We start from the raw sequence: 22,516 nt of genomic DNA, 5'->3' as shown, positions 1-22,516 counted from the left end.
CATCTTTACAGAGAACAGGACAGCATCCACTTCGCCGTCAGCCCAACATGTTTTTCATATATAGGAAATTATCGTGCAGCGCAGGTAGCATAGCTAAGATCAAGATCAAGATAAAACATGCGGTAGTTAAATTTCAAAACGTTGCTCCTATGGAGTCTGCTTGCTTTCCCTGAATGAAAAACATACACCTAATGGCAATTATGTTTTAGCAGTGATTTCCACGCAGACAACACAATATAACGCATCAGCTAATTTATTTCAGAACGAAAACAATAGGTTTTGAGATACGTTCCACAAACTTCAGGTGAGCTCCGAAAACTCACCACAGATTTTAACGGGCAATTGTACTTGCGTTTTAAACTGCTGTCACTACCTGATCATGACATTTTTTAACCGCTCGTTTATTGTGGCACCTCATTCTCGGCGTTGCCTCCAGGTTGGAGTTCCGGCTGGAATTCACCGCCTGATTGACCTTCGGGTGTAAATTCTGGCTGCGCTTCAGGCTGAGCTTCAGGCTGCACTTCCGGTTGTGCTTCAGATGATCCTTCAGGTTGTGGTTCTGGAGCGGCCGGCTCTGGCTCTGTCTCCGGCTCCGCGCTAGGTTCTCCTTCAGGCTGCGGCGCCGGCTCAGCTGCGCCCTGGTTGTCTGGAACAACTTCAGGCTCCCCTTCCTCGGTCGGTGGCGTAGGCTCTGCATATGGCGAAGTTTCAGGTTTGTCTTGAAAATCCTCCTGTGACGGGGACTCACCTGCAGATGAACCTTCTGGTGCGACTGCCAGCTCTGGCTGAGTCTCTGGTGCAACTTCCTGTTCCTCTCCTCTGGGATCAGGTACTGGTTCGGCCTCAACAGGCACCTCAGGTATCACTGGGGACTCTGTAACCGCCGGCTCGGTTGCGGCTTCGGTGCCAGGCGCCGGAGGCTCAGTGGCGGTCTCAGGCGTAGGCTCAGGTAGGCTTCTTCTTTCGGTGCCTGGTCGTGAGACAGACCAGCCGGAACCATCTACCACGCATCGGCCATTCTGGCACTTGCCCGTTCCACGGAACAGGGCCTGAAAGCGGTATCAGGAGAAATAAAAATTAATCACTGTATTTCGGCCGAGAAAAATGTTTGGATGTTTTTCTATGGTGGTTAGATTTGGGGGAGTTTAACGTCTTAAAGCGACTTTCGCTATAACAGACGCCAGAGTAGAGGGGTCCAGAAATTTCGACTCTCTAGGGTTCTTTGACGTGCACAGAAATCGCACAGCACGCGGGCGCCTAGCTTCTCACCTTCATCGAAATGCGGCCGCCCCAGCCGGGTTTCGATCCGCATCATTGGGCACAGTAGTTGAGAGCCCTACCAGTGCTTCACCGCGGCGGGGCTTGCTTTGCTCTATGAATAATGTATAACCAACGTGTAGATAATGCTTTTCCGACAACATCGCGAAGTAAGCTCTACTTTAGCAACATTTACACTCTTCAATGAAAACATTGCAAAGCATTTTGTTGCCCAAGATATATATTGATATCGAGCCTATTTTTTTTTCCTTTAAAGAGCAAGTATCTGCACGAAGCGCATGTGTGCATATTTGTGTATATCTTTCTTTTTTCGGCATACCGTTAACCACTTAAAATCGATGCGCGAATGCGCTATTTCAATCAGTGGCGAGACAGCCGTTTTTTTTTTGGGGTGGAGGGGGGGACAGGACAGGGCTAGATTTATTATAAGTACCCCTGATATTATCTCATTTTTTTTTTATTTTTAAACCTATTATGTTCATCACGAGTAGGCAGTGCTATCTCTACTGACAATTTCTTTGTAAAATTATAAACATCGTCATCCTTATTGTTGTTTTTGCTGGCTGTTAGGCGCCCTCTTATTCCTTAGTTAATTTGAGCAGTATTTACACAACTCGTCTACACCAAATACATAACTTAATATTAAACACAAATACCTCACAGTACAAAGCGCCGTACTTGCTGTAAATGTATTCTATTGTTACATGACAAAGTAGGTTATGCAATACGCACCGTTAATAATTTCAGAAGGGTGCTAACGGGAAAGTTCCTGGCACAGTTTACTGTCACACGTTTTAAGCCTATTAGCTCATTTGAATGCAATACCTTGCTTTGTACGCTCAATTGTGCATCAGCGACCTCCGTTTACAGAAACAGAACACGGAAGGTCCCCTTTTTTTTTTACTTTATTTTTCAAAAATAGACACAACACACAGATGGAGTGGACTACGATTTTATAAGAGTTATTCAAGGGTTTTGTTTTCCTCGAATATGGGCATTAAAATTAGCGTAGTGGACAAAGAATGCAGTGGAGAAACAGTACCTTTAAGTGAATCTTTACGGTTGATTTTTGTTTTCAAGTAAGGATTATAGTTCCCTTTCCGTAAAATGCCACCTCAATTCGTTCGCGAGCACTGCTCCCGAAACTCTGTGCGGAAGACTGGCGTTCTATGTAGTGAAAGCTACAGACGCCAGCTGGCTGCTCAGAGATTAAATACTCAGCATTTTCGCCAGTGTCTCGTACGCGTCGTGTGCTGCATACCGGGAGAGAAGGAAAATAAGAGAAGGGGAGCTCCTACGTTCCTTTAACTTGCGGTTCAAGCCACGGATGTCCGTTGATATATCCCGATTTCTCCACTGGGTATTCTAGGCTGTTCATTTGCCCCAAGTTTGTCTCAAAGGCGTAACTTGCAGTCTCGAACTGCCTTTGGTAAACGAAGCTCGTAAAAGAGCCACGGCAGTTTCGCTAGAAGTTTCTTTATTCTGTGTCTGTTGTGCCCTCTCAGGCGATTGTTCGCATTTTCCGCGATTAAAGAATGAGCAAAGAAATTCGCTATAAGTGACTTCTCACCGCCAGTCGAGTTCCACAGATGTGCATTTTGAGGTGATGATTCGGATATTAGTAATGAATGTTAGGTTGCCCGTGTTAATTGAATATTGCTTTCTAATGAGGAACCTAAAACCTTCAAAAGACCAAATGTTCAAGTATAGGCATCGCAGGCCTTTTCTGAGGCAAAGTCCACTGAAGTAGGGAACAAATTTTGTAAAGACGTTTCTTGAGTTAGGGCATCAGTTTTATCCTATTAACAAGTACTTGCAAGTAATTTGCGGGTTTGACGTCACTACATATCAATCAGCGAAAGAATATCGGTGCTGTTACAATCCGCCTTGCTGCAATCAAAATCTTCTTACTCTGCCGAAGACACATAAGCATAACCACAAAATGAAAAATATAAGAAATTTACCGAGACCTATATTTGCGTGCACTTCTGTGTGCTCTACTTTCAGAGTAATGACTTCTCATAGGCACGCCGCTGCTTGTTATGAAATTACCAGGCTCAGTAGGACTTGCTTGTTATGTTCTTCACAAACAAAAAAGAGAGTGTTCGATGGACACAACTACCGTCAAAGGAAGTGTCCCGATCTTGCAGTGATAAAACGTCTTTTGCATACTCCACTGAGCTTTACATAGGTTACAAAATACCGCCAAGCAAAAGAAAGGGAAATAAACATCTCGGAAACTGCCTACTCGTTTCCTTCGCAGGCGAGTTGCAGCTTCCCCTTTGAGGCCCTCGCTTAAATATTCGCAAGTGCCACCTATCACAGACTATACGTGTGATAGAAGGACGGACTTATAGGCAACGAAAAGCATTCTCTCATGTGCTGAATATGTGATGACTCAAGTAATAGCCTCCTGCAGGGTTGCGGCTTGGTGTTTACTGCTATTCTTCCCTCGAATTCAGTAGTGTGTTCATAATCTCGCAGTTTTGAGGTACAGGAACAAAGAACTTCCGCGAAAAGATAAAGGAGTTCAAAGCTAATGAACAAATTAGCAGGATTAAAACGAACTGGCCGAATTCTGCGAGAAGTGTGATCACTACATTTACTTCGTGGGAATTACTGTACTGGACACTGGGACCCTTCCGTGCAGGAGGCTCTCAATTTAGTCATATTGTATATTCCGAAGATACAGCAGGAAATGTTAACCATTCTCTAAAACCTTTCACCCCTATTACATACACGGTGTAGTGTCAGTGTCCAGGAGAATAATTAAACAGGCATTCAAAAAGCTAGCTGCAACTGGCCTGCAGTCAACTTGATGAAACACATGAGGTTCCGAAACAAAATCTTTTCTTATTTTCTTGGTTGCTGCTCCTCTCTAACTCAAATAATTCATTTCACGAGCGGATAAACCCGATCGAATGTTTTCTTTTTAATCCCAGTGAGTGTTTCTGCTAAATCGCACAGCACTTAGTGCGGTGTAGCTTACTGATTTGTTGATACTTTAACGGCTGATTTTTTTTTTTTTTTGGTAACATGGCATTAAGATTTATTTTTCGACGAACTTTACGCACAGATAATAAAGGATGACGGAAGCACTTCAATACTTCTTCATGTCATATTCATTATTACTTCTCCTTTGACTGAACTTGCGTTTGCCCAGTGCTGCTGTCGGAGTTCTGTGCAAATGGGGACAAGGTAAGTAATTTCTTTTAAACGTGCATGAACATTTTCTACCAAGCGACTAAGGAGATGAAAGTTTTGTTATCCCCTATTTTACTTTACATTTGCATGAGGCTAGAATTGTATACACGGCACAAAACGCGCACAATTGAAGTTACGAAAAGCACAGATTTTTGTTTAAAATGCAACAAGAGCAAGGCGACCAGCGTAGCTGTATTATGACAAAAGTTTTACATATCTCGGAGTTTAAAGCTAGTCGGGAATGGTAAAACGTCTTTTCCAGTCTTTTTTCTAACCTTTACTCGTCGCTTGATGTGCATATCTGGCAAATGTGTTCATGTGTTGGGGTTACGAGTAAACATACAGCTTTTTCCTTTTGCATCTCAGCCAGTGGGCAGACGTTCTTCAGGCCGTGTGGATTATTTACGTGTACAACGTATGTGGCGCGTGTCCTGGTAAATAACCACTCTCATTTAACAGACTTATTTACAACGCGCGCTTACTCACAGCACATGGTTCTCCATCAGCTTCGTTCTCAGACCGGACGGGGAACCCTTTGCAGATGTACCGGCAACGGACTCGGAAAGGCTAAATTGAAAAAAAAAAAAAAAATACCAGTTAATGAACCGGGCCGGACAAAAGTAAGCAGATCACTCTATTTCATTCTAAACTTTTTCACGCGTGCTATAATTAAACCTGCCAGTCGTAATATCTGCGAACCGATAATGGACACCAGCCCGCTTTGACTTGGACAAATAATGTTTTCTTATCTAAAAACCGGTAGGCGTGATTGTAACTTTAAAAGACAAGCGTGCTGCGTTTACTTACATCCGCACCTGTACATTGTGGAATTTTTGTCTTGAAATAGCATTTAATACTTTGTATTTCAATTACTGTGCACAAACTTTATAGAAGCTTCGAAATGCACATGGATACTAATACGATGAAAGAGTCTGTTTAAAATTCTTATTTGCTTTCCTTCGCTGAGAAACTTGGATGAATGGTAAATGCAATAACAAGAAGTAAATATGATATTTGGTCAAAACAACGTATTCACTGGCAGCGCGTATAGCATGGAATAACTATTAATAGCCAACTTTGATAAAATCATAAGCTCTATTGGTGCGGACGCAAGAAAGTGAATTAGGTTGAGTAACTAAAAGATATCATCAGGCTCTGAAAAAGTGGTCTACTCTTATTGAGCAAATATAGTTTGGCGCAATATTTCATTAAGTAATAATAAATGCGGTTGCGAATTCCTGCGCATTTCCGGAGACATGTTAAAATGCATAGCATTTACTTCACTACTTACCAGCTGCAGGTCGAAGGCTCTCGCACATCTTGCATTTTTTCCAAAGTTGTTCCTGCTCGGCCAATCTACGAATAAAATGTGTGGGAAGTTTCGGTCACAAGTGTGCCATTTTATTAACATCTATTATAAAAAAACAAAGTCAACCATTGTTGAACAAATTCGCTGCGGTAGAAACGGAAATAAAATGCGTTTGTATCAAACTTATTTATATACCTTTACTTCATCACAAATTTTATAATTCATCTCTGCATCAAGAACGCTACATCTGTGAACCTACTCCACTTTGTTCTTGCCTCACTGGCCAACAATGTTAAATTTTAAGGGTACGCGCCGCCACTAGACCCTCTTCAGCATCATTCTTTGAAATAACGACAGCCGAGTGAAACGACATTCCCCACCACATCGCTGCTTGCTATTCGTAAGAAAGTATTGCCGCGCGTCATGTATGAAGAAGGAAATAAGTTTACGTTTTCCCCACCTCTTATCTAATACCCATAATGTGCTTTTTACGGTAACAAAATGAAAATAAATTATTTTAAATGCATTGCGTTTTTCAATTCATAACAAAGCAAACAAACAACGCGACGCGCATTGTTGAAAGGCAACTTAAGTATTACAGTCATATAAGGCGCAGTCCCGTATAGTGCCTATGAAAGAAATATGTTTTCCCACTGCAACAAACCTTTCGGCATGATCCAAGCTGCCTTATTTACAAAACAAAATGCTATAATTCTCCATATTCTTGAAGTAGGAAGCGATTAGTTTCTGTAATTTGTCATCAGTTCATATGAGGGGCTCCGAATAGTTATGCAATATAATTGTATCAACATCGAGCATTCATTGCTTAGCATTTGCATAGATTTTGAATTTTCGCCATTGTGAGGCACGGATGAGGCGCTAGTATTATTCGATCAGAACCTTGAGGCCAAGGCGGCGACGTGTGAACAAATAGCAGCCGAGAAGTAGGAATCATATCTTCGAGCATTCTCCTTCACAGTAGTTTTGTTTTGTGCTCTGGGATGATGTTGACAACCTTGTACCGATATTATAGTGGCCTGTCACTAGCTTAAACGAACGCACGAGCAGCTAAATACCACTACTGAAGTTTCCAGGAAACTTCATTGGAACAGAAATTTCTTCACCAAATGACCAAGGAAGGGCAACCTCCAAAAGAGCGGGCAAACAGCCTTGTAGTGGTAACGAATTGCTTCAGTGGCATACAAAATATATTACACGTCTTAAAAGTGTCATGTTAACTGTTGAGTAGGCTCAATGTGGCAACCAAAACTAAACAAGAAATGAATGTTATTTTGCTAATACAACAACTCTATCGCATACTACGAACAAGTTGTCAAAGTACCACTACCATGGCCTTGAGCAGAAAGGTAACGCTACGTCTGCTTCTCGTAAAAGCAATAGGTTGCTTACGCATTACCAACAAAACTTCAGCAAAATACCAAAGGAACAACACATTAGTACATTATGAGCACAGGATCTGCAAAATAATTCTGACTACCTGAGGCCGTATTAAATTGGTACTTCTTAATGGTTCGATCAAAGGGAACGTGGTTATCCTGTTTTCTGCAAACACAAGACTATAGCACTCACTGTGGGATTCTTCAGCGCTGGCTACGACTACGGCACCCGCGAGGAGTGCAATAAGCACGGATGGCCTCATGGCGGCAAATCTTTTCAGTGACTGAAACGGTGGTGGAAATGTCGGCCGAGCTTATAAGGCGCATCCTTTCCATTGAACATCCTGCGCCCATTCGCTGCTGTGCGAAGGAAGCAAGGCACACCCTTTTCTTTTCCTCTGAAGTAGGAGTACCTGGAGATGTGGTATTGGGACCGGATGAGAGTTTCTTAATGGGGGCAGAATATAGCAATGCGCAGCGCCGAACGTGAAGCATTCTCCAAGATCATCAACGAGTCAGCGGACTCGGCCCTGCTTTGGCTCCGCAAACGTGAATGTACTTCTATTGTTTCTTTTCGAAGGGAGGGGGAGGGGACATCTGCGAAAGATTTGACTAATAAGATTTCCAAGGGAAATAAATATTGCACGGATAATTACAAAATTATTTCAATAGGCAGCTGTGGATGTGCGGGGTTGCTGCGGAACAAACGAAATACTAAACAATCACTGGATTGAATTGAAACTATTTACTTGAAGACAGGATACATGAGCTATAGAATCATAGATATATAACGCGAAGATCATATCGTGGTACGAACCTCATTTAACGGTAACTGCACAGCACACAAAACTGCATGAATAATATTGCACTAGTACTATCCAGTCACAGAGAAGAAAGTAATTGGAGCAGTATTAAGTAGGGCATGCAACACGGAGGGAAATTTACCTATGGTACGTTGGGTGGCACAATGAAATTCAAGCGAAACTCCACTCAACAAGAGTGAGCAGAATGCCAAGTGGCAGATGAGATTAGACAGTTCGGAGGCTTCAAGCATAGGTGATCACAGGCAAGTCCACTCTTTTTACAAACGTGGCGCAGCATTGCGCGGCTTCGTGTGAAGCGACGCATTCGCACTAGAGTCTACAGGTGATGGTTGCTGTCGTCTGCTAATGAGCAGAAGGGCACCTGAAATACTGTTTTCTTACAGCGGCGAGGCGCATTGCATCTATCTTGATGATAATGCATTTCACTGTACGCAGTGTGGTTTGTCGTGGGTTTTGCGAAGAACTACTATGCTTTTCCGCTTAGTATCATGATTTGAGCAATAACATGTATAGTTGCAAACATGTTAGTGCTGGTTTGGTTAGGTTTATCGGGTTTAAATTCCAACGATGACTTGGCTAACGGGTACGTGGATGATGAAGGCTCCAGATATTTTCTAGCTACGAGAATATCTCACGAGTATTGACATTGCACTGTACGCTAGTGGTTTCCTTATCACCACCTTCGAAACGCTCTCGCTACGGCAGTGGTCGAACTCCGATCCTTAGGGTGGCTATTAGATCGGTCAAACCGCTGAGCAAACGCGGTAGAGCGCTTTAAGGACGTGACCGCAATCTTAAATTGTTGAGGGTAATAGATTGAACATTTTGTTTGTTTGTTTGTTTGTTTGTTTGTTTGTTTGTTTGTTTGTTTGTTTGTTTTTTTGTTTGTTTGTTTGTTTGTTTGTTTGTTTGTTTGTTTGTTTGTTTGTTTGTTTGTTTGTTTGTTTGTTTGTTTGTTTGTTTGTTTGTTTGTTTGTTTGTTTGTTTGTTTGTTTGTTTGTTTGTTTTTGTTTTATGGTTGCAGTCTGAGGCAGATAAAATATTTTAAAGGTATCGCGGCTGATGCCGTCTCCCCAGCGACGCTGCGGAAATTCTTGGCACAATTGGTTACTCAATATATCATTCGCGAATGTATTCCTGGAGGGCTTGATGAGTGATAGAGAACTGCATAATTTTGTAACTTGTGTGCCGGCTGCTTAGGTGGTGCCGGGCACGCAATACCAGGGCTTGGTGGCCTCGAAGCTCAGCAAAAGCGAACCAAGGAATGGTGCGCGTGTTGTCTCGAGAACACTATAGTCTCGTATAAGGTTTCAGAAAATTGCAGAAATATTCTCTTTTTCGTGCAAGGTTAGCGTGTAGTATTGCGTGTTTCGGCGTCACCCACTCCTTATCACGTGTCAGCGGCGACTACTCACCCGGTAGGAGAAGCTACTGGATGGCTCCAGAAGTTTCGGCCGAAGCTGGCCGAAGACGATGCTCAACTCAACGGGGAGGAAGAGAAGACGCTTCTACAGTGAAAGTTACGTGTATGTGCGTGCCTGCCTTGGCGCGTTGTAACAAACAGGCGAGGCGTGCCCTATTTACTGAAGTCGCATCTCTTGTACTAGGTAGCCAGTATTACAGCCACTCTTTGCAGAGAGTGTTGCAGTGCTGCTTCTCGGCTCCAGGGGTCAACCCACTGTTCGACAAACCCATTGATTTTGCGTGAGAGTGGCGCTCGTGTACTGGACAGTCACATCGTGACTCTCCAGACGTGGGTCTACGATAGTGGTCGGTGAACAATCAGATGCTTTCTTCTCTGACTCCCTCGTCTCGTAAGTCTCTGTGTTTAATCAAAGCCTCTTTAGCTGCATGCTTTGCATTGGTTAGCTCTGGACCTCTCGTTCTGTGTGTTTTAAGTATCAGTGTGAATTCCTCTTTATCATCTCTTGCTGTGTATAAATTGTTTTGCTTGTCAATTCTGACTCTTATCCTTACTCTGACTTGAACCGGCGTAAGCTGAGCACCACACGGCCACCCTCTTCTATCACTACAGGTAGCTGACAACCGAACGAGCTTGCCACGCATGTTGAGGGCACCTCCTTTGAGTACGGAACAGTGTACACTGTAAGGATGTCTGGCAGTATTCACACCAAAATCTGCGCATAAATATTAACTTTAAATTATTAACGGATGACACAGTGTGGCCGTCGATATACACTTCAAGGTCACTTGTTCATGTACTTGCATTGCGTATTGGCCCTCGAGTCCATCTCGGCTGCTTGTTGTCTACTGGGGTCACGGCCAGGGCACACCGTTATCACTTAGCTGGACGGCGGTGTCAGCCTGGGGTATGGTCGTTTCATTTTGGATGCTTTCGTCGTGCGTAGCAGCGGTGGAAAAGTTCCAGCGTTGTTACACATCACCTACCGAAGAATCATCCCTAGTTTCCCGTGTAGCAACTTCACCTTTAAATGTTGCTGCCATTAGTCTCCCCTACAGGTGCAATGGGACCTTCCTTGGACACAACGGCGATCCGGCGAGGCCAAATGGGCGCTGTACGGAGATGGCGAGGGATTAGACATAGTGACTCGTCCCTGCACAAGTAGTTCTGGGTTTCTTCCGGTAGTTCTCCAGGACGGGGTCGGGGGGGGGGGGGGGGGGGGGATCGATGACTAAGCCGCACTGACCGATGCCTTTTTACGGGCAGTGGCATAGAATGTGGCTGGCCTCAGCTTAGTGGAAGCAGAGTCGGCGATTGCTCGCAGCACTCCTGGCATCGCACTTCCTAGTGCTTGTGGGCCGTTCGCTGGCTTGGCGGGCGGGGGCCAAGGATCGTCATTCAGTACCAGCTTGCTCGCGATAACGTAACGCAGCAGCGTTATTCATTGCTCCGAGTTCTTGCGTTGAAGCAGTTGGAGGCGTCGCTTTGAGAACGCCCAGTGCCTGCTGGGCTTCTTCACTGACGGCGTCTGTTGGCACCGCTATTTTAGGCGGTTGGGACGATGGCCGGAGTCGGCGCAATTAGACGCAGACGATATCGAGGATACGTTCTCGCGGATAATCTCCGCGTCTATTTGAGGCGTTGTAGTGGCATTTGAGGAAGACTTGGATTGACCGGTTGCACTTGCAGGTCCTCGTTCCTAAGGTCTTCTCAATACTAGCTGATGCCGTGCAAAATTCTGCCAGTCTTTGGCGGCTGGCACACTAGCCCGGCAGAAAGTTCGTCGTTTACATCAAGCATCAGGAAGTTGGCCTTACTCTCCTCGGTCATGTCAAGATTGGTGCTGCCGAAGAGACGCTTCATCTCTTCATCGTAAGCAAGGACGCATTTATTCTGGAGTTGAATCTTGGATTCAAGGAGATACTGCGCTCTTTCGTTTCTAACAACTCTAGCAAAGGTCTTGAGTAGCTCCGTGATAAAAGTGTCCCAATCATGCAAAGAAGCTTCCTGGTTTTTAAACTAGATCCGCGGAGATCTGTGAGTTTCGAAATACATTTAATTCAACTTTGCTGAGTCGTCTCTGCGATGAATTACGCCACACGCACGAAAGTGTGTAGCTTGTCTTACGCATCCCCCTCCGGTCTGTTTTGGAAGCTGGTGGGTTCACAAGGCTGGACGAACACAAGAGGCTGTGCCCGCCCGGCTGGTTCTGTCTTGAACGGCATGGTAACGTTAACAGGGATTCAGGACCTCCACCAGATGACACATGCCGGTGACAATGCCGTGGTCACAATAGAGCACACATGCGTGGCAGCACTGAAATTAACCCCTTATTTGGCTTACTTGCGCCCTCAAAATAACAACCCCTGAGCGGCAGCGATAGCAGCAAATGTGGTCGCTGGTCGCGGAAGTTTCAAATCTATAACACAAACGCTAAATTCATTGGCGGTTAAAAAACATCTAGATAAAATCGCAAGTGGTGACTAGCATAACGTCGAACATTTTAAAAACTCACGCTAATGGCCTGAATCTTTGAAAAGCATCTCTGCACATCATGACCTCCCAAGAAAATGATAAACCTGTATTCGCGAAAACGAGCATGAACAAATAATGCAGACTTGATCCGGGGTGCTCTAGACTGACAGTGATAAGGTCGCATGCCGGCGGCTTTCTAAAAGAGAACAATAAAAATTTGTATCGTTCACAGCTATAGCTTCCCTTTGCCACTGCGACTTGGTAATCCTATTTCGTGGTTATTCTCTGTTGCTTCTCAAGATGTAGTCTTACATTTGTGGCTCTGTAATCCCACAAATGCCGATTAGCATACTGTCATCAAATACCACACTGGGCGTAATACCACCCGAAATAGACATCAATAATCCGTTTAGCCAAGCCGTGCGACCGTACACGCGTGGCATTGAGGTGTTCGCAGCTCCTGCTATGTCACTCTAGTTGTGAGCATTCGTGACATCATGCACCAACACACCTCGATGACCTGCAAATGAACAGCCCTATCACCTGCCAGAACCCTGCCAGTCATTTCCTGATCACAACGCCCACGCTGAAAGCTTATTCAGGATGTCCAGTCGCGAGTAAAAAATAGCACACGGTACGAATCAATAAATCAAAGTAGGCAAAATACATAACATATTTTATCAAATCGTCCTAGTTCAAATTCTGTTATTGATTTTTGTTCACTCATTGATGGCATGTTGCAATTTCGTTTTTTTTTCCTCCATGAATTCTCAATGTTTACTCGTTTTGTTGGCTCTGTCTTTGCTACCGTGTATAACTGCTGTGTACGCTGGTGCCGAGTGGTTCCGTGGCACTGGTAGACCCACATCCGTATAAAATATTTGAAATAAACAAGATTATTATTAGTAAAACAACCAAGATCCGGTGGTTTTTCTTGTTTCCTCAAAACCTCCCTGTAATACTCTAATGGAGCCTGTAATCTCCTATGCTTCTGCACTGTAATTGTTCAATAAGGCGTTATTCGAGATTATCGTGCGCAATATACGCAAAGGTTACGGGTATTCGACGGTGACCAGTTCACATCTGAGTGGCATGGCGCTTAATTTTTGCGTAAGCATTAAGTGTCCATGTTTCAGATTTTGCGTCCCAGAAGTTGTGTTCACGATTTCGTCTCACGAACGGGTTACCAAACAACGAAAGAATGAATTAAATACAGGATGAAAATTCTCGGAGAAATCGTACGGGTAACATTTATAACGTAGGTAATTAATTACAGCAAACAGTCAATCTGACGTCGAAATAGCCAGGCAGAGTAATGGCGACATCAGTATGAGACGGCACACTTCCGGTCACGCGATATGGGATAGGGTCACGTGACCTGTAACAAGGTCATATGACCGGCAGTGTAACATTTCTGCTTCTATGTCACGTGACCGCAAATTGGGCGTCCGACAAAAAACTGAAATAAATTTAGTAAAATTGACCCGACAATAGGTAAATCGTCGTTAAATCAAAATACACAGAAAAAAAAGAACATGCGCAACTTAATTACGCATTTCTCCAATTGAATACCGCAGTGATCCCTGCCGTTTTCGAAGGAAGAGAAAAAATGCCGGCATAGACGTATAGTTGGCTAGTCATTCCTCTGGCTTCGGCCTATCCGGCACAAGCTAACAGCTTTTGCTCATATATACATGTACGGTGCGGAGAAAAGGAAATGGAGCACGCAATTTCATTATAAAATTTTTCACGCGATATGTAATTGAAACTGGCAATCGTGGTACGTGCTAACTGGTAGTAGACGGCAGTGCCTTTTCACTCGGACAAGTGTTGTTTCCTTATTTCTTTTACAGAAGACGTGATTTTAATTTGAACAGAAAAGCGTGCTCCGTTTACTTATGTCCGCACCTGTAAAAATTGGTGACTAGGATGCATTTTGCATTTTAAACGTTACACCATGATATCAGCTCACGAAGCTTGTATTTTTTGTAGCTAAATCAAAAGCGTTTATTATATATATATACCGCGGAACAGGAATACATCCGCTAAGAAAACATTATCATTAGTAACGACGTTGGCTTCAACAACGTGTTTTTTTCGCTAGGCCATGAATTTATACTGTAGTGTTACGTTTTTCCAGGCGCTCTGGCAGCGTGCCGACCAAAAAATAACCATTTGTGGACAAAGCCTTTAACATAGCCTTCATCGCAAACATACAAAGGTAGACACGAAGTGCGGCTTGTGAAGCATTCTGGTACCAGCTTGTTTCACATCTGAATACAGCCTTCCCTAACTTGATATTATAAAATAAACTAAAATGTCAGCACAATAAATTAAATGCACACATCTACAAACAACAGGAAAGCCTTCATTTCGTCATCACAACTTTTTCTTCATATCTAGGAAAATAGCGCGCAGCGCAGGTACCATAGTTAAGAACTTGTTTCAAGAAAAAATATTCTGTAGTTAAATCCGAAAAGCTTCTCCTATAGATTCAGCTTTATTTTCATGATGGAAAAAAATACAACTAATGGCAATTATGTGTTTACAGTGATAGCCGCGATTGTAGAACAGTATGCCGCATCAGCTAATTTATATCACAACAGACAAATAAGGCTTGAGATATGCTTCATAAATTGCAGGCGAGCTTCGAACACTGACTGCATATTTTACCGTGAAAATTTACTTGTGTTTTGCATAATATTTGTTTTTTCTGTCGAGTGCATTTTGCACTGCTGTCACTACCAGATCTCAAGATTATTTAACCGCTGCTTTATTGTGGCACCTCATTCTCAGCGTAGCCTCCAGGTTGGGATTCCGGCTGGAATTCGCCGCCTTGTTGACCTTCGGGAATAACTTCTGGCTGCGCTTCTGGCTGTGCTTCAGGCTGGGCTTCCGGTTGCGCGTCCGGTTGGGGTTCCGGCTGTGCTTCCGATTGCACTTCCGGCTCTGATTCAGGCTGGGTTTCCGGCTGAGCTTCTGGCTGTGCTTCTGCATCGGGCTGCGCTTCTGGTTGTACTTCAGGTGACCCTTCAGGTTGCGGTTCTGGAGCGGCCTGCTCTGGCTGTGTCTCTGGCTGCGTGTTAAGTTCTCCTTCAGGCTGCGGCGCAGGCTCAGCTTCGCCCTGATTGTCTGGAACAACTTCAGGCTCCCCTCCCTCGGTCGACGGCGTAGGCTCTGCTTCTAGTGCAACTTCAGGTTGGTCCTGAGAATCCTCCTGAGACGGGGCCTCGTCTGACGATGAACCTTCTGGTGCAGCGGCGAGCTCTGGCTGAGTCTCAGGTGCGACGTCCTGTTCTCCTCTGGGGTCAGGTGCTGGTTCAGGTTCAGCTGGCTCCTCAGGTGTTACAGGGGACTCAGTAACCGCCGGCTCTGTGGCGGTCTCAGGTGTAGGCTCAGGTCGACCCCTTTCTTCGGTATCTTCGGTATCTGGTCGTGAGACAGACCAGCCAGAACTGCCTACCACGCATCGCCCATTCTGGCACTTTCCCGTTCCACGAAACAAGGCCTGAAAGCGGTATCAGAAGGAATAAAAACTTCATTGTATATTTTACAGAGACAATGTTTTGCATGTTTTGCTTTGTTAGGTTAGGTTTATGGGGACCGTACCACAGCGACTCAGGCTATGACAGACAGCGTAGGGGGAGGGGGGGCGCAGAGCACACGGGCGCTTAGCTTTTCGTCACCATCGAAAAGCGGGCGCCGCTACCGGGATTCGATCCCGCACCCTTGAGCACAGTAAATGAGCGCCCTAACCATGTGCTTCACCGTGGCTGAGCTCGCTTTGCTCTGTGAATAATGTATAACCAACATGATGATCATGTTTTTCCGACAACCTCTCGACGTAAGTCACACCTTATCCATATTTATATTCTGCAATGAAAATATTGCAACGCGATGTTTCGCCCAAGATGCCTTTTGATATCGAACATTTTTTCTCCATTAACGAGCACAGCCGCACCATTTTCTGAAGCGCATGTGTACATATTTGTGTAAATCTTTCTTTTTCTGGCCTGCCTTAAACCACTTGAAATCAATGCATGTATGTGAGGTTTGAGCTTGGGGCGAGACAGCCATTTTTGTTTTGATAAATAGAATAGGGCTGGATATAATAGTAGCATCCCTAATATTATCCTTTTTTCCTCTATTATGCTGACAAGTATACTGACAATTTTCGTCTCACATTGTAACCATCGTCATCCTTTTTGTTTCTTGTATGATGTTGGGCGCCATCTAAATAGTATTTACACAACTCCTCTACAGTCATGTCATCGCGCTGAACTGCATGTTGGTGTAAATAAACAAATACATCGCTAAATAACAAACACAAATATATCACAGCGCCGTCCGTGCTGTAAATGTATTCCATTGTTAAGTGACCATGTAAGTTATGCAATAGCACCGCTAATAATTTCAAAAGGATGGTAACCAGAAAGTTCCTGGGACAATTTACTGTCCCACATTTTAAGACAATTTGCTAACTTGAAGGCAATACCTGCTTTTGTATGCTAAATTTTGAATCAGTAACTTCCGTTTACTGAGACAAAACACGGAAGCTAAGTTTACCGCTCTGCACAGTATTTTCTATCACGTCAATTTCCACATAAACCCAGAACGCACTAAAGTAGTCGACTATAATTTTTGCGAGTGTTATTTAAGGGCTTTGTTTAGCACGAAGTATGGACATAAACTTATTGTGGGGGACGAAGAGTATAGCAGAGGAACAACACCTTTACATGAATCATTACCGTTGATTTTTGCTTTCAATGAGGGATTAGTGTTCCCTTTTCGTGAAATGGCACCTCAATCCGTTCGCGAGCACTGCTGCCGGAACTCAGTGCGAAAGACTGTAGAGCAAGTTGTACAGCAAGCTGCAGACGCCGGCTGCCTGCTCAGAGTTTAAATACTCAGCGTTTTCGGCAGTATGTCGTAAGCAATGTGTGCTGCATACCGGGAGAGAACGAATGGAAGAAAAAGGGCACGCCAATGTCCCTTTGACTTGCGGTTGAAGCCACGGATTTCAGTTGATATATCCCGATTTCTTCACGGGGTATTCTAGGCTCTTCAACTGTCTCCAGTTTGTCAGAAAAGCGCGACTTGCAGTCCCGAACTGCCTTTGGGAAACGAGGCTTGTAAAAGAGCCATGGCAGTTTCTCGAGACACTCCTTTTATCTCTGTGTGTTTTCCTCCTGAGGCAATGGTTCGCACTTCGCGTGAATAAAGAACAAACAAAGAATTTCGCTGCAAGTGAAGTCTCACCACCAGTCGAGTTCCAAAGTAAATGTACATTTTCAGGGGATGATTCGGATATTCAATGAACGTTAAGTGGCTATTGTCAATTGATTATTGCTTTCTAATGAGCAACCTAAAAACCATCAAAAGGCCAAATGAGAATATTTCGTTGAAGTAAGGCACGAAATTTTGAAAAGACATTTGTGAACATAAGGCAAACCAGCATTATCTTCTTAAAAAGTACTTAGTACTTTGCGAGTTCAGGTCACTAGATATCAGCGAAAAGAACACCGGCGCTGTTGCAATGCGCCTTGCTGCAAACTTCTTATGCCGCCGAAAACACAAACATAAACATGAAATGAGAAATATCAAATTTTATCAAGACCTTTATTTGTGGGCACTTCTCCGTTGTCTACTTGCAGAGTGATGACATCCCATAGGCTCGCCATTGCAGCCTTGTTATGAACTTACCGAGCCCCGCGGGGTTTTCTTGTTATTGTTCTTCACACGCAAACAAAGAAATGGCTTGATGGATACGACTGCCTTTAAAAGAAGTGTTCTGCTCATCCAGTGGTAAAAATTATGTTGCTTTTGTTCCTTTGCGCTTTACATAACTTACAAAAAACGGCAAACAAGCGAAATGGCAGCATGCATTTCTGGATCTGCCCACTCTTTTCCTTCATCAGATGTCTCTACTGACAAGTTGCAGCTTCCCCTTTCAGGCCCTGGTTTATTCATTCGCACGGGTCACCTTCCGCAGGCTATGGGTGTAAGAGAGAGAAGGATTCTTCGGAGGTGGTTAACATTCCTTCGTGTCTGCCGAATATGTGATGACTCAAGTAAGTGCTTCCTGCAGGGGTACGGCTCGGTGTCTACTACTATTCTTCCCTTGAATTCAATCACGTGTTCACTGGTCTCGCTGTTCTGGAAAAGAGCTCAAAGCTAATTTAAAACCAAACAACAGAGATAAAAACGCGCTGTCCAAATCGTGCGATACATGTAACCATTAGATTGACTTCGTGAGAGTCATTCTACTGAACACTGGGCCACTCCCATGTGGGAGGCACTTAATTGAATCATGTAATATTCCGAAGATCAATTGACAATGTTAACCATTTCATTGAAACCCTCCACCCCTATTACATACACGGTGTACTGTCAGTGGTGCGGACAATGACTAAACAGTCATAAACAAGTGCTTCAAAGCTTCAAAAGGGAAGCTACAACTCGCATGCAGTAAACTTGATAAAGCACGTGATGTTCCGAAACAGCACATTTTCCTATTTTCTTTCTTGGTGCTCTTCTCTAACTCAAATAAATTCATTGCACGAGCAGATAAACCCCAGTCAAATGTCTTCTTTTTACTCTCAGTTAGTGTTTCTGCCAAATCGCACAGCACTTAGCGCGGTGAAGCCTACTGATTCGTTTTTACTTTACCGGCTGATTAGTTTGTTTGGTCTTGTTTTCATGCCATTAAAATTTATTTTTCGACAAACTTTACGCGCGGATATTAAGGGCTGACGAAAGAGCTTCAATACTTCTCGGTGTCATATTCACTGTTACCGTCTCCTTTGACTGAACGTGCGTTTGCCCAGGGCTGCTGCTGGAGATCTGAGCAGAGGGGGCAAGGTATTCGTAATTTCTTATAAATTTACACGAACGTTTTCTACGAAGCGACCAATGAAGTGAAAGTTTTGTTATTCCCCATTTTACTTTATATTTGCATCAGGCTAGAATCGTATACATGGCACAAAAAGCGCACAGCTCAAATTAGGAAAAGCACAGATATTTGTTTATAATGCAACAAGAGGAGAGCGACCGGCCTAGTAGAGTTATGACAAGAGATTTACATGTATCAGAGTTTAGAGCTCGTCGGGAATGGCAAAGCCGTCTTTTCCGGTCTTCTTTCTAACCATTACTCGTCGCTTTATGTGCATATCTGGCAAAGGTGTTCTTGTGTTAGGGGTTACAAGCAAACATACAGCTTTTTTTTTTCGTCTCAGCCAGTAGGAATATGTTCTTCAGGCCGTCTGGATAAATTATGTGTAAAAGGTGAGTAGCATGTATTCTGGTAAATCACCACTCTCACTGAGCAAAATTAATTACGTCAAAAAACGCGGTTACTCACAGCACACGGTTCTCCATCAGCTTCGTTCGCAGCACGGACGGGGAACCCTTTGCAAATGTACCGGCAACGGACTCGGAAAGGCTGAATTAAAAAAGAAACCAATAGACCAGTTAATGAACCGGTGCGGACAAAAGTAAGTGGATCACTCTGTTTCCTTCAAACATTTCTCACGCGTGCTATAATGGAAACTGGCAGTCGTAATATCTGCGAACCGATAATAGACACCAGCCCGCTTTGACTCGGAGAAATAATGTTTTCTTATCTAAAAACCGGTAGGCGTGATTGTAATGTTAAAAGAAAAGCGTGCTGCGTTTACTTATATCCGCACCTGTCCATTGTGACATTTTCGGCTTGAAATAGCATTTAATACATTGTATTTCAATTACTGTGAACAACTTTTATAGAAGCTTCGAAACGCACATGAATACTAACACGATGAAAGAGACTTTAAAATTCCTATTTGTTTTCCCTTGCTAAGAAACTTGGATGAATCGTAAATGTCATAACAATAAGTAAATATGATATCCGGTCAAAAACAAAGCATTCACTGGCAGCGCGTATAGCATGGAGTAACTATTAAACGCCAACTTTGATAAAATCGTAAGCTCTATTGGTGCGGACGCAAGAAAGTGAATTAGGTTGAGTAACTAAAAGATATCATCGTGCTCTGAAAAAGTGATCTTCTCTTATTGAGCAAATATAGCATGGCGCAATATTTCATTAAATAATAATTTATGCGGTTGCGAACCCCTGCGCATATCCGGAGACACTTTAAAATGCATAGCATTTACTTCACTACTTACTAGCTGCAGGTCGAAGGCTCTCTCACATCTTGCATTTTTCCCAACGTTGCTCCAGCTGGGCCACTCTGCGAATCAAATGTGCGGGAAACTTCGGTCACAATTGCGCCATTTTACTAGCGTCTATTATAAAAAAGAAAGTCAACTATTGTTAAACAAATTCACTGCGGTACAAATGAAAAAAATGTGTTCATATGAAACGCATTGCATTACCTTCGCTTCACAAATTTTGCAATTCTCTACAACAGGAGCGCTACATCTGCAAACCTGCTTCAAACTCCTCTGGCTTCACTGGCCAACCCTGTGAAATATCAAGGCCTTGCGCCCGCACTAGACCTTCTTCACCATCATTCTTTTCAAGTACAGCAGCCGAGAACGACGTTCCCCACCACACCGCTGCTTGCTATTCCATGAAAGTATTACCGGGCGTCATGTATGAAGAGGGCAATCAGTTTATCTTTTCCCCACTTCTATTTTTACGGTAACAAAATAAAAATAAATAAATTAGATGCTTTATGTTTTGATTTTTTTTCACTTTATACCAAAGCAAAAAACAGCACGCTGCGTATGGTTGAAAATAAACTTTAGTATTACTGTCGTGTAACGCGGAGCCCCATATGGAGGCTTTAAAAAAATGTGTTAGCGTTTTCCCCAGGGCATGTTTCGGCAGGTTCCAAGAGACCTAACTTTACAAAATTGTTATATTGTTCCATATTCATAGAGTAGGAAGCGATTAGTTTCTTTCATCTGAAATCAGTTCATATGAGGGGCTCACAGTCCTTTGTCCTTCTGAATAGTTATGCACGAATGAATTGTATCAACACCGAGCCGTTTTTGCCTGGCGTCTGCATGGATTTTGAATTTGTGCCGTTGTGAGGCATGAATGAGTTACTAGTATCATTCGATCAGACCCTTGAAACCAAGGTGGCTACGTGTAAACAAGTAGCAGCGAAAAGTAGAAAGCTCATCTTCGAGCATTCTCCTTCACACTAGTTTTATTTTGAGCTCTCTAATGATGTTGTCCACCCTGTACAGACATTATAGTGGCCTGTCACTAGCTCAAAAAAAGACATCAGCAATATAATATGAATACTGAAGTTTTTAGGAAAAATCACTGGAACAACAATTTATTCACCTAATGGCAATTAAAGAATTACAAGGAAGGGCAGCCTCCAAAAGAGCGGGCAAACAGCCTTGTAGTGGTCGCGAATCGTTTCAGTACCATACAGATTATATTACATGCTTTAAAAATGCCGTGTTACGTGTTGAGGAAGCTCAACGTGGCAACAAAAACTAAACAAGAAATAGAAATTATTTTGCGAATACAATACCTCTATTGCATCCTACGAACAAGTTGTTAAAGGATCACTAGCATGGAATTCAGTAGAAAGTACGTCTGCTTTTCTTGAAAGCAATAGTTCGTTTACGCATTTCCAAATAAAGCTTCAACAAAATACCAAAGGGATAAATCATCTCCACATCATGAGCACAGGATCTAGAAAATAATTCCGACTACCTGAGGCCGTTCTAAATTGGTACTCGTTAATGCCTTGATGACAAAGAGAGCGTGGTTATTCCGCAAACACAGGACTATAGCACTCACTGTGGGATTCTTCAGCGCTGGCTGCGACTACGGCACCCACGAGGAGTGCAACAAGCACGGATGTCCTCATGGCGGCAAATCCTTTCAGCGACTAAAACTGCTGTGGAAATGCCGGCCGAGCTTATAAGGCGCATCCTTTCCATGTAACATCCTGCGCCCATTCGCTGCTGTGCGAGGGAAGCAAGGCACACCCTTTTCTTTTCCTCTGAAGTAGGAGTACCTGAAGACGTGGTATTGGGACCGGATGAGAATTTCTTAATGGGGGTAGAATGTACCAATGCGCTGCGCGGACCTTGAAGCATTCTCCAAGATCTTCAACGAGTCAGCGTACTCGGCCCTTCTTTGGCTCTGCAAACGTGAATGTACTTCCATTCTTTCCTTTCGAGGGGAGGAGAGGAGGGGGGGGGGTGCATTTGCGAACGATGTGACTAAAACCTTTTTGAAGCGAAATAAATATTTAGCGGATAATGCCTAAATGATTGCAATAGGCAGCAGTGCATGTGCGGAGTTTTCTGGGGAGAAAACAAAATATTACACGATCGCTGCATTGGACTGAAGCTATTTACTTGAAGACAAGATATATGAACTATAGAATCATACAAAGATAACGCGGAGATAATATAGCGGTACGCACTTCATTCAACGGCAACTACACCGCACACAAAACCGCATGATTAACATTGCACTAGTGCTATCCAGAGAGAGAAAAACAACGAAACAGGAATTGAGCATTTATGATTAGGGAATGCAACACGGAGGAAACTGCCTATGGCACGGAGGGTTGCACAATGAATTTCAAGCGAAGCCCAACTCAACAGGAGTGAGCAGAATGCCGAGTGGCAG

The 22,516-nt window shown here is 43.6% G+C and overlaps 1 protein-coding gene across 3 annotated transcripts; it reads right to left on the bottom strand.

The window, feature by feature from the left end:
* Window positions 1-237: 237 nt before the first annotated feature.
* On the bottom strand, window positions 238-21,831 carry LOC146195217 (uncharacterized). 3 transcript variants are annotated; one of them, XM_084597727.1, is made up of 4 exons: window positions 21,674-21,782; window positions 5,774-5,838; window positions 4,969-5,049; window positions 238-1,049 (listed from the first exon to the last, which is right to left on the bottom strand). In XM_084597727.1, the coding sequence occupies exons 1-4, from the start codon at window positions 21,741-21,743 to the stop codon at window positions 402-404; spliced, it is 864 nt and encodes a 287-aa protein (XP_084453853.1). In that variant the 5' UTR covers window positions 21,744-21,782; the 3' UTR covers window positions 238-401. The 3 variants fall into 3 exon arrangements, with proteins under 3 accessions (XP_084453853.1, XP_084453854.1, XP_084453852.1); XM_084597728.1 differs by lacking the exon at window positions 21,674-21,782 and adding an exon at window positions 7,382-7,528; XM_084597726.1 differs by lacking the exons at window positions 238-1,049; window positions 4,969-5,049; window positions 5,774-5,838 and adding exons at window positions 14,662-15,418; window positions 19,271-19,351; window positions 20,074-20,138 and having other exon boundaries at window positions 21,674-21,831.
* Window positions 21,832-22,516: the final 685 nt, after the last annotated feature.

Source organism: Amblyomma maculatum, chromosome 3 (assembly GCF_055883805.1).
Source record: "Amblyomma maculatum isolate TAMU_Amacu chromosome 3, ASM5588380v1, whole genome shotgun sequence".
Lineage (NCBI taxonomy): Eukaryota > Metazoa > Arthropoda > Arachnida > Ixodida > Ixodidae > Amblyomma > Amblyomma maculatum.
Note: the sequence above shows the minus strand (reverse complement) of the source record. Positions and strands in the feature narration are given on the sequence as shown.

Bases quoted from the DNA above. Each gene is read 5' to 3' on its own strand.
- LOC146195217 (XM_084597726.1), bottom strand. From the start codon at position 21,743: ATGAGGACATCCGTGCTTGTTGCACTCCTCGTGGGTGCCGTAGTCGCA. The intron at 19,352-20,073 runs GTAAGTAGTGAA...TTTTTAATTCAG, and splicing joins GAGCCTTCGACCTGCAGCTA to CCTTTCCGAGTCCGTTGCCG. The intron at 15,419-19,270 runs GTGAGTAACCGC...TACCGCTTTCAG, and splicing joins CTGATGGAGAACCGTGTGCT to GCCTTGTTTCGTGGAACGGG.